Raw genomic sequence first — 16,197 nt, 5'->3', positions numbered from 1 at the left:
ACTATGAATTCGACACTAATATCGGTCATTTTCTACTACTTTTACATGTTCAGGTAACGCCTCCCTGAACCCCTCCTTGGTTTGAATTAAAAAAAAAACACTTCGCCTTGGTCTGGGGCCTGATCCAAGGTATCCGTGACCAAATTTGGTAACTCTCGGTCAACTTATCTGGTCCCCAGGCCGGTCCCGGTAAACGCCCCCCTGAGACCCCCTGGTTCGGAATTTGAAGAAAACGTTTCGTCTTGGTCTGGAGCCTGGACCAAGGTACCTTTAATCCAAATTTGGTAACTCTCGGTCCATTCGTCTGGTCCCCAGGCCGCAGACAGACAGACAAATAGACACACAAGCAAACTCTTTATTTTATTTATATTGGATAGGCTATATATGCAGTATATATGAATTCTGCGTATGAGGAACAGGTTATATATATATATATTTGGTCTTGTGCCCCTATTGCAACTATAAGTTATGGATGTACAACTTTCAGCTTTAGTATTGAATTCGTGTAGTATGGAAGTCAATCGTGGATTAACACTGTGAAACAGAACTCACACGTTACTATGATAGAGTCAAATAAAGCTAACACACTATCATTAGCGAGCTAACTAACTAACTATATTGTAATCAAGTACTTTAATAAAATAACAGAACTATTAAGTGTAAAGCATGTTCGATTGAAAGAATGTTTCCTTCAACTGGGTAGTTGTGTGTTCTGTTGGAAAGATGACTGACTTCTAGTCCCATAAGTACTGCAAAGGTCTATAAGTACTGAAAATATCTACGTCTGAGTGTTCATCCCGAAGGCTGGTTCTAACCTACTTACCCTAACGTGTCTAGGTGGGCCCACTAAGCTATTAGAGCAGGCAAGGATAGAGTGATCAGTGTTCGGTTCAAAAGGGGTATGGCAAACTGGAAACTAAAGTCAGATAAATATGATTAGAATTAAAGAAGCAAGAACTGTGTATTTATGGTTTCATTATAGTGCTGATCATTTTATATATTAACATTCCTCGAATACGAAGTACTCTTACTTCCTATACAACCAAAGAGCGAAAATTTTCATGAAGGAAGTACTGAAAAACGTTTGAGTTAAATATATTGATCATTATATCATCCGTGCTTAGGTTGTTCAGGAAATTCAAAGGAAGGATAAACTCATTGTGTTACATGTACACTTATGTCCAACATTATTGTCGCATGTCTATAAATATGTTATTCTAGAAATATAATTTGATAACGAATTCGTCCTGTATTTCTTATAATGTTAGTATGCGTATAATCGGCAAAGACATGTATGTGGCAAATTTCATGTCAAAGAGCAGTAAATAAGAACAATAAAACAAAAATAAAACTTTCTTGTCCATTTAGTAACATTTTGTTTCACTCATTCTAATTTTCGTATGTATAAATCTTTTCCTATGAAATTTACCACAAATATACATTTCCCGATTATACACATAGTATCAGTATTAAAAGTACCCTGCAAAATCATTATCAAATTATATTCTTACAAGAAGACAGTTATAGATATGTGACAATAATTTTGGAGATGAGTGTACAACCAATTTCCTGCTGCATGTTCTCGTAGGGACTCTGACTCGCGTGAAAGTGTGTGCATGATTTGCTTCTTCCTCTCTGAGTATGAGAGTAAAGCAACACTATCCAATTACCTTTTAAAGAGATTCGTTTACCAACCGAAACAGATTTATACATTTACCCTGTTGTCCGCTTGAGGGACAAGAAATGACTGTGTGCCAATCAATCCCGAAGACAAAAAATCAAAAACTACTTTATTGGTCACTATCAATTTTAGCCAAGATGTAGAAAAAAAAACAACCTAGGAATCACGTTTGTTAATAGACATTATATTAAAACCGAAAGTAGTAAAACATAAACCGTTTTGGGTTTTTAGCATTTATCACTATAGAGCAAAAACGGAAACACCTAGATAACGAGAGTGTTTTTTTACAATCGATTAGCGTCCCAAGAGTATATATAATTTTCATACTTAACTCTCTATTAAAACCAGTAGTGATAAAAATCCACTACAACTTCCGGTTTCAATATTGATCTGCATGGACCAAAAATGATAAGAGATAACGAAAAGTGTCTTTTTTATATATCAATTGAGCGTTCTAAAAGCCTAAATACCATCTTCATTCTTAACCTTTTATTCAAACCGGAAGTATCAGAAATCAACTACTTCTGGTTTCAGTGTTGATTGCTAAAGAATAAAAACTATAAAGGCGAGAAGCTGTTTTCTACAATCAATTAAGCTTCCCAAGAATATATTCCATCTCTAGTCTAACCTCTCTGCGAAAACCAAAAATGATAGAAATCTACTATCATTTTCCGGCTTCAATATGAATTGAGATACTATCACGCCATACAAGCCAAACTTTTTCACGTGGTGTACACGTAGCTGGGCAATCAACTGAGTGGTGAGCAGAGGTAGTTCGTGAGGGCAGTTACATTGGTAAAAATTGAAGTTTCGCAGTTTGAAACTCAAAGAAAAAACTTAAATATCACACTAATTGTTGCATAGAACAAATAGTAGAAGAAAGTCTGACAAAACCAGGACTCAAAATGTTTTTGTTTGTTCCTCAGCATCTACATGGATATTATACCTTGAATTAGTTTTCAAATGCTAAACAGATTTCTTATTGACACAAAAATGTTTATTTCAGTGGAAAAAGCTGGTAAATTTCGAGAGCAAAAACATTTTTTAAAGGATATGCAAAAACTAGGTTTTGTCCGACCAGATCGGACGAAACCGGGTGCTATAAAATAATTATTTAAAAAACTTTCCTTTTACAAGAAAAATATGTAATTATATTCCAAGAACTAGTACAGTAAGAATCAATACAACTGAAAAAAACATGTGAGCTTAAAAAGTACGAAAATATAGAGCAGCGATTCCCAACCATTTTCAACTTGCGGCACACTACGGATGTAACTTGGATTCTCGCGACACACTTATAGATATTATTTTTTGTAAATATAAAACACAGTGGTATTTTTTCCTTTGATTACTGATCTCCTTCGCATAGAGAAGAAAGCTCGATCACTTTTTTTCCCCGTGGTAAATCACTATGCTTATTTTTCATCCTAATTTAAAAACAGAAAACAATTACAATGAAATATTGGACTCAGGTTTTTAAAAATACGCTTTCTTTTTAAAAACTGTATCCAACCTTTTACTACGAAGGAAGATCACTAAATAACGAACGAACAAACAGATCTCCTTTACTTCTAAAACACAAACGTAGGTAATTTGTCGAAAGGATTGAATGATATTTTAAATTTTCAAGTTACGAAACAGTCTGCAACAATAAAGAAGCAATAATGGTCATAACAATAACAAATACTTTTTTCAACATCAGAAATGTACAGAAAAGTAACACGGCATGAAACTTAAAGTTGTAGATTCATTGTAAAGGTTCATAGTAATGTTCAATACAAATATACATTTTCCCCTACGTTTTGTAATTTGATTGCTATAGAATTATTAATTTTGTTTTGATTTGCTCGCGGCACACCAGTGGCCTATTCACGGCACACCAGTGTGCCGCGGCACACCGGTTGGGAAACGCTGATATATAGAGGGCTAAACTATATTAGACCAATAACTTAGAAAAATTAACTTTAGGTTACAATTTGGTTAAATCTAAGAACAAAAAAATTACTCGTTCACATTGCTACAAACTTCGTGTACCCATCCTTTACAGTTAAGACACTGTATCTAACCTTCTCAAATTTACACGTACTACCCGGTCCTGTCCGACTGTTGATGTTCCGGTTTTATCCTACTACGCCATTATTCAGAACTACAGGCCTAGCACCTCTCAAAGAGCACAAAAATCCTGATTCAAGACATGAAATAACAGCAGGAAGAGTTATATTTATATGTTGTATACTTACATAAGTCAAGCAGTAGTCTATATTATCGATGGGAAACAAATCAAAACTTTGCTAAACAAATTTTTCAACACATTGCCAACGACAAAGGAGCCACTTACTCAACTTTCTCTTAAACTAAGAATGACATGGCGGCTGTTTGCAACTAATTTTATGCGTTGGCCAACAGATAGCAAGGGCAAAACCAGGACGGACTCCTGGGGGAGCGGTGGGTTGTAATATTGCTACTTAGAGCTACTTTTAAAGAGCTTCAAACTGTAGGATGGGTTTTATTTATATATAAAATAAAAAAACTTCCCTCTTCTGGGGGGGTGCGATCGCCCCTATCACCCCCGTGGATCCACCACTAACAGATAGTGGCACTAATATAGCCAGAAAACCCAGGTCCCGGTTTTATCCGACATTCTCCTACATCAAGTAACTTTTCCCCTTAGTTTGAAGCGACAAAACCATAATTTTTACTGGATAATTTTGCACATGAGCCACCTCTGGTAGTGGGTCTTCTTTATTTCTACGTGAAAAATAAAAACTTACTGTTTCCTAAACCTAGGTACTTTTAATTAATGAGTAAGAATATGTTATCTTATTTTCTAATAATTTCTAACTGATTTGAAATAACTTCTTTTCCTTTTATCTAGCAATCTCCTAATCACATGGAAAAATTACTAACATCGTCTGTCGAAAGTTCGAGATCATCGTCACTAGAACGGGGAGGGACTAGTCTACTCGACGAACTCAATCAAAAAGAGGATGAAGGAATCGGCAGCCAATCAGAGTGCTTATCTGATGTTACGTTGTAGGTATATTCTTGAGAAATAACATTAGATTTAACAGTAGAAATAGTTTTGGATAAATACCTAGTTATTGCGTTTTCTGCTTATTTCATAGGAAATGTCCTTGTCCCGGTGAGAACTCATGTGTTTAGGATTCTATGTTAAACTGTAGATCAACGTCTTATATAGCTTCAGTGGTCCAACCTAACTACCAACCAAGTTCTTCATCAAATATATGTAAGAGAGGTAGAGCGAAGAACGCATGTAAACACAATGGTCTTATAAATATCATCTTATCGATAGACTATCAAAAAATCGAAACACAATCTCTCGCAAGACTCTGCCACTAAGCTACCAGCAATAGGGATGGGCAAAACCGGTTTTTATAAAAGCCGAAAACCGGTTTCTATAAAAACCAAAACCCAAAAACCGACATTTCGGTTTTCTCCAAAACCGGTTCGGTTTTCACCGAAACTGGTTTCGGTGAAAACTTTTCGAAAACACATAAAACTATTTCTGTGGAAATGGATTCGGTTTCCGGAGAACAACGAAACACCATTCTGGTCAGAAATAGAACAAATTTTGAAAAAAAAACGGAATCGGTATTGAAGAAAACCGAAACCGGATCAGGTGAAAAAACCGAACCGGTTTTGGAGAAAACCGATAACCGGTTTCGGAGAAAACCGAACCGGTTTTGAAGAAAACCGAAACCGGTTTCGGTGAAAAACCAAAAACCGAAAAACCGGTTTTTGTGCCCACCACTAACCAGCAATACTTCCGTGTCCCCTACTTCATGAAGGCTTAACTGTTAGCCTTGTAAGTTTTGGCATGCAGAAGAGGTGCTGATTAAATGTTTTCAGCTCCACTTTGTAACTTCCCTCATTCCGATATCTTTATTCATATTCATCATATTATAGTACCCCTAAAATAAGTTTCAAATTACTTATGTGGATAATTTCTTTATTTCAGACGTAACTGCTGTACATATGTGTAAAAATTTAATTATTATTTGTATTACCATGAATAACATTAATACCGCTGTAATATTTTTGCGATGAAAAATAAACAAAATCGTTAGATGCGTTTCTCCAAAAAATCACATTTTAAAAACATTTTGAAGATAGGAAGAAAATTCGAAAAGCTCTACTGAAGAATTTTATAAAAGAAACATGAAGTTTAAAAGTTGATCAAAATAGTTGAATGGTGTGGTCTCTCGGCCTACATATATCGGGACGAATACATGGACAAATAAGAAAATAGTATTAATACGTAATAACAATAACTTTTATCGATGTCTATGGGGACATCAAACGTGCTAAACTGTTGAAGTCTCTAATTCGAGTTTTCAGCATTACCATACTCCCTTCTCTCCTACCATCGCTTGAAAGTAGAAGAAATAAATTCATACGGAGTGATATTTATGACATCTAACCAACTTTTCATCACGTGCAGAGTAAGTGTAGAATTCATGATTCTATGATTGTGCTGAGATCAGGAATCATCATTAATTAATTATGTCTCTGGTTTCTTCATACATAAGAGGAAAGCACCTTCAGCCTTGTGCGCCCAACCCTCGAGTTATCGCCGCTGTCTGCGGCTCGTATTACGAACTACCGGTTCTCTAAGAGAAGTTTCTCAACCTGGGGAATGACATTCCTAGGGGCTCGTGAGAGGAAATTCATGGGGGTCATGAAAGAGGTAAAAAAAAAAAAATAAATAAATGTAATTAGGATATAGTACCAGAAAAATATTTCTTGAATATTACTTTCAATTTCTTATTTTGTGGAGGAAATTCATGGGGGTTATAAAAGAGGTTAAAAAAAAAAAAAGATAAATGTAATTAGGATCTAGTACCAGAAAAATATTTCTTGTAGATTACTTTCAATTTCTTATTTTGATAGACATTTTTATTTCCCTACTTATTATTGAACTGTTATTTCTATTCCTATACGTGGCTTACAAAGATAAACAAAGTGTAAATGATCAGCAGCAACAATTAAAATGTTTATTATTGGGGGTCGCCGGCAAGAGGATGTGATAAAGGGAGGTCGTGATATCAAATGGGTTGAGGAAGCCTGCTGTAAAGAATCCTATCTTTTAACGGATGCGAAGCTACAGATCCCGTGGTTCAAAGAAGAAATCAATTTTGATTGAAGAGTATAGGGTGGCCAGAAAGTCCCTTAACACACGAACTAAAGCCTGCGACAAACACCTTGGCATTTCAGCTAAACGAATAAAACGCAAGCTCTGACGCGACGTTGCTTAATGCTAAGGGGTGTGGCTATGACTAAGCAGACAAACTACAGCGCAATCAGATGGCTGAGGATAGACGTGGATGTGTACAAAATAAACGTGGCAATACCGCTGGCCTCTCATTTGTTAGCAGCATTTAAAGGGAACTTCGGGCGCCGCCCTCAAATGCCAAGATGTTTGTCACGCCGTTTAAATGTGTACAACAATGTAAGATGTTAAGATATTTAAAATCTGAATCTCGCATCCTGATCATTGATACGGCAGCAGTGGTCCTCACATGAAGTGACTGCCCACGGAGGGAGGATTCTAAAGTCTGCGCGTTGACCAGTTCATTGTCTCGCCGTTTCGTGTTTGGTGAACAATGGCAGATACCAGTGACTTCACTTTGGAGGAGCGCTTAGTGCAAGTGTGGGAATCCATGAACAGAAGCACAACAACGAAAATATGCCACAGGTGATGGATAGATTTCATGTATGGTTCGGTAAGGAGTCACCAAGGCATTACACTTGGATCACGTGGGAGAAGAAAGTTTTTCGCCTGGATAGTGTTTTGGATGTCCATCGTTCTGGTCGTCTATCAACCCGAAAGAAAACTTGTGCAGAAGTTAGTGAGGCAGTGATTATCTTTAGAAGATGAAACTTTTATCATACATCTGTAATTGAATAATAGGAAATATTATTGTAAAGATTATCTTTTGAGGAGGAAAATTTTGTCATCCATTTTTAGTTGAACAATAGAAAATTTGATTGTGAATATTATCTTTTTTGAAGGAAAATTTTATCGTTCATTTATAGTTGAACAATAAAAGATATGATTGTTAAGATTACCTTTAGAACGAAAATTTTATAATCCATTTTAATTTAATAAAGAAGATATACATGGAAATCACCAATAGACGGCGGAAGATATCAGATAGACTATGTTATGATTCAGGACAAGTATCGGAATAGCTCTAAGAACACGAAGATCGTTCCCGAGGCCGATATTTTCTCTGATCATAATCTTGTGCTGGCCAAAGTAAATATTCGTAAGGAGAAGAAAAGAGGCAATAAAGTGTTGAATACTGAAAAGTTGGAAAACGAGGAAGTAAGAAATCTTTTAGTTGGAAAGTTCGAAGAAAAATATTCAAACGAGGAAAGAATAGGCGCACGGTAGGAGCATATTAAAGTTTGATTACAGCAGACTGCAGAAGAAGCTGTAAGTTATCGCGAACAAGAAACGGCTAAGAAACCATGGGTTACAGAGCAGATGTTGCAGAAAATGAGGGAAAGAAAGACGTGGAAACAGGTTGATACAGAAGAGGGCATAACGATGTATAGAAAGTTAAATAATGAATTACGAACGGAAACAGACAAAGCGATGGAAGAGTTTTATAGAAGAAAATGTAAGGGCATAGAAGAATTAGAAAGAGTGGAAAAATATAAGGAAATGCTCAAGGAGGTGAAATCTATGGAATTTTGGAGGAAACAAAGTGGTAGTACGATGGCAGTAGAAAATAAGAATGGGAAGGTAGTCAACGAGAGAAATGGGGTCATAGGAAGGTGGAAAGAATTTCTTGAAGATTTATATGAAAGTCGGGATAGACCGTGTAGCCTAAATGTTGAAGTAGAAAATGTAGTAAACGAGGATGTTAAAGGGTTTAATCTTCTTCGAAATGAGTTTGAAAAGGCTATATCCGAGATTAGAAATGGAAAGGCAACCGAGATAGATAATATGCCAATCGAATTCATTAAAAATATGGAAGACAAGGGAAAGAAAGAATTGTTCCGACTATGCAATGAAATATATGAAACAGGAGAGTGGCCAAAAGACTTCCTGAAGACGATTATGATACCGATGGCTAAGAAGGGAAAGGGATGTGAGGATTATAGAACTATTAGTTTCATATCTCATGAAGCTAAAGTTCTGTTCCGAATACTGAACAGAAGAACAAATGAAAAAGGGTAAGTACGGGTTCAGGAGAGGTTAGGCCACAAGAGATGCTATTGGATTATTGAGGGCGATCGGTGAAAGATTTAAAGAGAAAGGGAAAGAGGTGTATGTTGCATTTATTGATCTAGAAAATGCTTTTGACCGCGTGAATTGGGAATTGTTGTTGGGAGTTCTAAAGAAGATAGGGTTGGAATGGAAAGATCGAAGACTCATAAGAAACTTATACATAAACCAACAAGTAAGTGTTAGGATAGGGGATGAACTGATGGAGGAGAGTATTGGAAGGGGAGTTCGACAAGGATGCTGTCTCTCGCCAACACTATTTAATACCTATCTAGAAGAGATAGTGAAAAAGAGCCTACATGATGATGACGGCATTTCGGTAGGAGGTAGAATGATTAGATGCATAAGATTTGCAGACGATATGGCGCCTGTTGCAGAATCTGAAAAGAAAATCAGTAAGATGTTAGAAAACCTGAGAAAGGGCTTTGAAGAATATGGGATGAAAATAAATGTTAGAAAGACAAAAGCCATGGTGATTGGGGCGAAGCAATCTGCGTCAAATATAAAAGTGGGAGGGGGAGAAAATAGAACAAGTGAATAGTTTTCGATATCTGAGTAGCATTCATAGTAATGACATGAAGTGCGAACGTGAAATAAAAGCAAGGATAGGAAAGGCAAAAGAAGCATTTAGGAATAAGAGAATTCTTTTCTGGGGGACCTTGAATAAAGAGTTGCAAAAAATAATCATAAAATACTTCTTGTGGAGTGTTGTAATGTATGGGGCGAAAACATGGTCATTACGTAAAAGTGATGAAAAACGACTGGAAGCCTTCGAAATGTGGATGTGGAAAAGAATGGAAAGAATTAGTTGGGTCGAGCGGAAAACGAATGAGAGAGTGTTAGAAATGGTGGGGAGGAAAGAACACTTCTAGATAGTATTAAGAAGAAGAAGAGAATTGGTTGGGACATTGCGTAAGAAGAAATTGTATCATGAGAGACGTCCTAGAGGGTATGGTAGCGGAAAAGAGAGGGAGGGGACAAAGAAGACTACAATTAATGGATTATATAAAAACAGAAAGATCACAGAAGTCGAAGAAGTTAGCGGAGGACCGTGAAGCATGGAAGCTTCTCAGTTGCCTGACCTGCCAATAAGGGCAGAATACCTATGATGATGGTGATTTAGTTAACAATAGCATATGTGATTAAGATTATATTTTCAGGAGGAAAATTTTTATCATACCTTTTCAGTTGGGCAATAGAAAATGTGATTATGAAGATTATCTTTTCAGGAGGAAAATTTTATCAACAATTTGGTGGAACAGTAGAAAATGTGATTGTGAAATTATCTTTAAAGGAGCAATAGTGTATTATCTCTCCCTCTCTCTCTCTCTCTCTCTCTCTCTCTCTCTCTCTATATATATATATATATATATATATATATATATATATAGAGAGAGAGAGAGAGAGAGAGAGAGAGAGAGAGAGAGTGAAAATTACCTTTTGTATCTTTTGTTGAATTAGAACATTGCTCTACTTGGGTATTGATCAAATTATTTACTATTTAACAAATAATTTTAATTTAATATCTAAGCTTCATATCTTACATGTCCAATATTTGCAACTTTAAAATTTAAACTAATTTTATTAGGATTTTGTTCGCAGATTTTCTGAAGCCAAGCACGATTTGATGCAATTTTCATTATTGAAATATCCAGGTTACACAACTGTTGTTCATTAATTCAGTTTACATAGCTCCCTCATGGCTAAACGGTTAGTGTACGCGACTTTGGCATGGGAGACCCGGGTTCGATTCCAAATGGGGATTCACGTAGATCAGATCCCACGTTAAGCTGTAGGTCCACGTTTAATATAGCCTTGCTGCTGAAAGGGACGCTAAACTGATAATCAACTCAATAAACTCAGGTCCGTTTACCTCGTGTTTTATCAAGAAATTCTAGTTTTCGTGATAAAAATATAAGTACGTAAGCTTTTTTGTGATAAATTAAAGTGTTTTAGCATTCTTTTGAGTTTCCCTACATTTTATTAAAAAGAAAGCTATCGTCGCTTAAATTCTGATTCTAATCTATATGATGACATACTATAAACTAGTAACATTGTATAAACAATTCGTAAGATACTATGCGCATTATTGTTTATATGAAATAATAAGTATGGTGAAATTAAAAGAAGAAAAAGGAAAAAGCTTTTCATCTTCCAAAAATCTTTATGCGTAGAACGAAAGTAATCTTTTAAGAATGTAAGATTTTATTACATTATATATACAATATATTTGTTAATTGGTTTCTTTATATAATTGTGTAGTTCAGAAAATGAAAAAATGACGCCGGTGGATTTGTCATTAACAACAGAAGATTGCAAAAGTAACTGCAGTTTAACACCTTGGCCTAGAGTAAGTAGTTTACAATGGTATACTTTTAACAATACCTAGGTTAAGACATTTATTCTATACTATTCTTTCCTACTTAGCGTTGCAATCGTAGTATAGTGATACTAATTTTATCATTGTTTCGCGTGTTCTAGCTGTACAATGTTGAAAACCAGCTGAATTTTACTTGTTGGTTCTTGAAAGGTCTATCAATCCATGATTCCCTAGTGATAAGAGAAAGAGATCGATTTATTTAAAAAAAAAAAAAAAAAAAATATGTTAATGAATTGGCATATGTTTTAATGTATACTAATGTTAGAACAAAAAACTCTAGAACCTGCGTTGGCTCAGTAGTAAAGCATCCACCTCTGTGTATGGAGGTACTGGTTTGATCCCAGCTCTTGCCAAGAGGGCGTTGTAGTGGACAAACACAATTTGAATGCGATTTCTCGGGGTTCTCTCATTTCCTCCCATTTTCTTCATTCTATCATAACATTCATTGTGGTTGTCGCCATATTTCGTAGCCTCGGAGCATAATTGTGGGAGATCAAACTAAAAAAAAGCAAGGAACTGTGAAAATAATTCATAAAACATTCAAATATTACTATATATATATATATACAAGAGGAAACGCATTTAAGAACACCTAGTAGAAACTAAAGATGATCAAAACCGTTCACATATAGTACACACACACACACACACACATATATATATATATATATATATATATATATATATATATATATATATAAACTGGAAATATTTTATTTATGTTAATACCTTTTGGTTTTACACTGAAACCATTTTCCGTTGGGTTTTTGTTGAAACCAGTATGATTTTCGCCGAAGCTGGTAGCTGAATAGAAACAAAAGTTTTGTAATAGAAACCAGTTTGTTTTTTTCTATACACCGAAAAAAACGGTTCATGTGCTAACCACTAGTAGAAATACACGAATCTGACCCAGGGGCGGATCCAGGACCGACTTCTGGGGAAGGGGACGGCGATGGGTTGTCATACTGCTACTTAGAGCTACTTTCAAGAGATTCAAACTCTGGGATGGGTTTTATTTATATATATAAAATAAGAAAGTTTCCTTTCCTGGGGTGATCGCACCGATCGCCCCCCTTGGATCCGCCACTGATCTGACCTAAAATCGGTACACAAGAAAAAGATGATGGTAGGCAGCAATAAACCCAACAGTATTTACATCCCAAACATGTTATAGAGGATGTTTAAAAATATAAAATACAGTATTTACATTGCATAAATATGCTAAGTGTCTCGGTGGGTTTAATAAATCTTATTCTGCTGCAGAATGGGACCCTGGAAAGCGTCCAGATAAGGTCGCAGAACAGAATTGAAGAGTAATAGATATACAAATCATATCTCCCTAAATGAAGACCAGAGGCAATCTCGGATGTGTAGCCTGTTGCTTCTTATATCAAAATACCAAGCGTGGAGTCATGTATGACAAGTGTAAACACACTTTTGATTTTCCCACTCACGCGGCCATCACTTGTTTCGACATGGAAACGGTTCTCATTGCCTATTCACATCGCCGTTGATAGCCTCACTGCTGACGTCACAATTAAATTATAATCAATAAATCAATGAAGCCTCGCCATTGCAGTCTCTTACAACATCGAAGGCACTATGGGCAATCATGTGAAAGGAGCGTTGAAACGTATACCTACCTCCAACAAACGATTATTTAGTATTCGTGAGTTAATGATGAAGTACCAAAACACCCAGTGCCAAAACATCCGCTCATTAAAATGTCGCCTTGTACGTGCCAGAACGCCCAGTCACAACGACTGATGTTAATTGTTGAAGTGCTAGAACCCCCATTCCTATCAGAGTAGCCGAATAGTAGTCACACAGAATTTTGCTACTTAATGCTCGAGGTTCGAGCAATGAAGTAATATTAATAAACATCAAACTCAGAACAAGAGTATCTGTAAATAAACTTCCAGACTTCTGATTTACATCCGCTTTTATTGCTGTAAGAATCTCACTCTAGGAACCAGTGAATGGAAAAGAGAGAAGATTCCACACAACTCCTTACTTTTGGAAAACGAAAAAAAAACCTAACCAGAAATATCGTTGCTTATACAAAAAAAAAAAAAAAAAAAAAAAAGTGTATTGGACATTTATAGCTGCTAAGAGCTTTCATTTTCCAAAACCAAAAACGTTATGAGATTGGATATTTAGTTATACAGAAATAGCTATCGTGGAATAGTCCCCTCTAATTTTGGAATATTTTCCTTTTTCCACTCGCTGCTTCACTAGCCTAACTTCCTCGTAGAAATATTCAATTGACTTCCTTGGTCCACGTACGAACATCTGTCTTTAACTATTCTGCCCAACTGTCCTTGTACCAAAGGTTTTTTGGGCATTTTATTTTTCGAGAACAGATTATGCAGTAATCCGAAGTTACCAAACATATGTTAATCTGTTGAGACATTACTTTATTTAAAAACAGGATCAACAGCTTACGCATACAATTCAGCTTAGTAGCACGATTTGCATTCCGAAACGAGGAAGTACAAATCATTGAATTACATCAACCAATTATGCTGTAAAGTATACAATAATTATTGATATAATTTCATAAACACCTTCATCTAGTTTATTAATTCTTTAGATATGAAAATATTTGTTAGTCTTACTTTTAAGAAATACTTAAACAAGATTTTTAAAGAGTAAATAAGATAGATAATAAGAATATCTCATATGGTGATATGTGAGTTGCGTACACAGGTTGACATTCAAAAATTCAATAACCTCCAGACCTGTGAGGTGCCGAATTTTGGATGGTTATGCACAATCCTTTAATGAAAGAAAATTATACACTAATGAAAAGCGAATGAAATTTTAGTATTCACCAAGTAAAACAGTCCTATTTAATTTTCGTTCAACAATCCACAATGTTTACGTTTTACAGCATTTTTCTTTCTTTGTTGAATCTATAATGAGGCTATACAGTAGCAAATAAATGATAAAATGATAAGGAATGATCAGGAATGCCTCTTAGCAGACCCAATAACTGATTATCGGCTACTACGTTCTAAAACATAAACGGTAGGCCTGCAGAAAACAGTGGCACACCAATGCGGTAAATTTGCAAACACGTTCCGAAATTCATCCGGAAATCTGAAGGAACATAATTGGCCGGATTTTTGAATGTCAGCCTATATTGAATTCGTGTTACATTATATTTTCTTCTGTTCTAGACTAGTCCACCAGATAGAGTGTTCAAGATAGTAATGTTGGGAGATCCGTCAGTAGGAAAAACGTCTTTCATCCAAAGGTAAGAAAAGCATATTCTTACAAAATTTAGAATACTTTGGAAGTGTTTTCTTACTATCCCAATAGACTGAAAAAAACACTTATATATATACAATTTTCACGGAGGTCTTTGTAATTCAATAAGTAAGACTATTTTCTTCCGTGCTTAATTTCATTACAACTAACGTTTCAAAAGCGTTATGATGAGAGTTGTATTAATGTAGAGAAAATTTGTAAAATTGTTTTCTGTTATAAATGTATTTATCAATATGTATTAATCAAATATTATTAAGACTTTTAGTTTAATTTTAAATTTATAATTTTGACTGATATTTGATTATTATTTATTTATTTATTTTTGTTCGTTATTTTTATTGTTATTGTTAATGTTCTAAATAACACTTAATTTGAAATCTTCCTTATTCATGGTACTATCCCTCAATATTTTCCATTGCTTCCGTTAACAACTTTTGACATCCATCCGTGGTTTTCCTAGAAACTGACACATTTTCAAACAAATTTTTATGATTTTCTCCCAGTGTTGCTAATGCTAATTTTTCTGATTGGTTTAACCGTAAATGTTTTCTTATGTTTCTCTCATCTGGTTTTAATTGTTCGTGCCGTATATTCAGTGTGTGTTAGGCCACATTCACATGGGATGAGTAAATACCTAGGGCATCTAATTTGAACTATCTTCATTTATGCACATACGACCATCGCTGATGCGCCTCCTCCCTACAGATGCGCTACCGTGCGTGCCCACCAGATTCGTATTACGCAGGTTAGATACACTTCCTACTTTTAGTAGCCACCTAGCATAGATTTTTTTTTTTACACTATCGTTTTTATAGCATATGCCCACACGCTATATTTATAACCATAACTGTCAAATCTTCGTAAAGTGAATCTTCACACAGGAATACAACTCTTTCCATATGTGTATATAAGGTTCTTAGTTGTCTATCTCTTGATAAAAGAAATACATAATGAATTAACTAACGGTCAGCTAACCTGGGATAGCACGTTCATCTTAAAACATTTTAGGAAATACATACATCTGCAAAATATTTTACATTTTGTGTATATTTTTTTAAAAAAAAATCTAAACTTTCGTTGTTTTATGTATAGGTTTTGTACAGATGATTTCCAACCTTCGTACAGTGCAACTGTAGGAGTAGACTTCAGAATTAAACATGTTCTGGTGAGGGAAAGAATAGTCATTCTCCAGTTATGGGACACTGCAGGTGAGATTTACAATTTTCATCACACATTATTTGAAAACAAAATGTTTGATATACATTCATGAGTGAAATTTTTCATCACTTTCAAATGAAGAGTTTTCTCATCCTTAAAAAAAAGACAAGAATGAATAGGATACCAATAACTATAAACTATTAATAATTTTTAGTGCAAACGTATGTAACGAAATATCCTATTTACTTAGATAAAAACATGTTAAATTAAGCTACTCAAATGAAGGGCTTATGACTGTTAATGCTATATTATACATTTAGACTTCCAAACATAGGTAAGAGAAGTCATAGAATGGTTGTCTGCCCGTCCGTCTGTCTGTCTACAACTATCAGAACAGAAACTGTAAAACATAGGGAGAAACTGTTTATAATGTGAATTCACCGTCTC

At 35.2% G+C, this 16,197-nt stretch overlaps 1 protein-coding gene across 1 annotated transcript in view; it reads left to right on the top strand.

Moving 5' to 3' along the window:
• Window positions 1–16,197, top strand: part of LOC145694996 (EF-hand calcium-binding domain-containing protein 4B-like) — a 132,514-nt gene that overhangs the window by 99,078 nt on the left and 17,239 nt on the right. Inside the window, exons 11-14 of the mRNA XM_081771826.1 lie at window positions 4,557–4,714; window positions 11,202–11,289; window positions 14,502–14,578; window positions 15,685–15,800. Coding sequence (XP_081627952.1) covers window positions 4,557–4,714; window positions 11,202–11,289; window positions 14,502–14,578; window positions 15,685–15,800 — 439 coding nt within the window. The remainder of the gene's footprint in view (window positions 1–4,556; window positions 4,715–11,201; window positions 11,290–14,501; window positions 14,579–15,684; window positions 15,801–16,197) is intronic.

The sequence above is a fragment of the Thermobia domestica genome, chromosome 1, assembly GCF_964235325.1.
Source record: "Thermobia domestica chromosome 1, izTheDome1.hap1.1, whole genome shotgun sequence".
In the NCBI taxonomy this organism is placed as follows: Eukaryota; Metazoa; Arthropoda; class Insecta; order Zygentoma; family Lepismatidae; genus Thermobia; species Thermobia domestica.
This window is presented reverse-complemented; position numbering and strand designations above follow the sequence as displayed.